We start from the raw sequence: 1,146 nt of genomic DNA on the forward strand, positions 1-1,146 counted from the left end.
GAAAAAATTCAACCTGGGAAATCTTGCGAGAAGAATTTTAGCCCTTTTATTAATTGAAAAGAATAAGCCACACAATGTGCATTTCGTGCAGTGCGCTGACAAAAAATATACATACGCAAAAAGCACGTAAGCCAAACTGTACAGCAACTAGGACTTCCAAACTGCTTACTAATGAGATAATTTATTGCTATCAACAAAATCTTTCTAAAATAAAAAACAGTAGTGCTCTGAAAGGAAAAACGCATCTTGAAATTGAAACAACCATATGAAAGTAATTGACCGGTACTATTAAGTATATTAATATGAAGAAAAGAAATTACTTGCAAGTCACATTATTCCATGGCCAGCATTTGAAGTTCTCTTAAAAAAGACATTTTCAGCATAGTTCAGGAATCTAACAGTTACGCATTACATTCAAATAAACATTCTAAGACATGAATGCCTACATTGCATCTTCAACCAACACGAAACCACTTGCGAACGTAAAACCGTATTTAGAACGTTAATATACACGTTCATATGCTACACTTAACGAACAGGTATGCATAGCATCATGTAATTAAATTAGTAAACGTTGAACATGATGACGACCGTCGGCGGTAACGTATCGAATATCACCGTGCCGATGAATACTACGTATTCGAGATTGTTGCTCGACGAGCAGCATCTGTTCCAGTTGATGCTGATGAAAGTCGACAGCTTGTTGCGCGTCGAACATATCGGCGTCGAACCGATCGCCGTCGTCTACCCGACCGTAACGACCATACGGGATGCGATCGCCGTCGCCGAGGCGAATTCGCACGAATTCGACGCCGCCGCCAATTCTCTGATCAGCAAAGTTGTCCGTATATTTTTCGACAATTTCGTCGTCGGTGCTGACCACAACTTCTGCCTCGTCTTGATCGACATGTTCCGTTTTGTCGTGGTCGATTTGATCGTCGTCCGCGAACTGCGCTGGGTTCAACGGTCGGTACTGAACGCGTTGAACGAATGCCGGATTGAATCCCGTCCGCTTCATCTCTTTTCCATCGACTTTCTACTTCGCCATCGACTTCTGTGTCAGTGGGGATACGACGTCCAAATGGCCGCCTGGCTCGACGAACGGGGCCAGGGTCGACCGTTGCCGTTGGTCGAACAATTTGCCCA

At 43.6% G+C, this 1,146-nt stretch overlaps 1 protein-coding gene across 1 annotated transcript; it reads right to left on the bottom strand.

Annotated features, from left to right (window-relative positions):
• Nucleotides 1-559: 559 nt before the first annotated feature.
• Nucleotides 560-1,018, bottom strand: Tsp_04205 (putative H(+)-transporting two-sector ATPase subunit a). The gene has a single exon (XM_003374973.1). The coding sequence runs from the start codon at nucleotides 1,016-1,018 to the stop codon at nucleotides 560-562; it is 459 nt and encodes a 152-aa protein (XP_003375021.1).
• Between the last annotated feature and the right edge of the window lie 128 nt (nucleotides 1,019-1,146).

The sequence above is a fragment of the Trichinella spiralis genome, assembly GCF_000181795.1.
Source record: "Trichinella spiralis strain ISS 195 chromosome Unknown Scfld5, whole genome shotgun sequence".
Classification (NCBI taxonomy): domain Eukaryota; kingdom Metazoa; phylum Nematoda; class Enoplea; order Trichinellida; family Trichinellidae; genus Trichinella; species Trichinella spiralis.

What these genes read in the sequence shown, in the direction of transcription:
- Tsp_04205 (XM_003374973.1), bottom strand. Translation starts at nt 1,018, where the DNA reads ATGAAGCGGACGGGATTCAATCCGGCATTCGTTCAACGCGTTCAGTAC.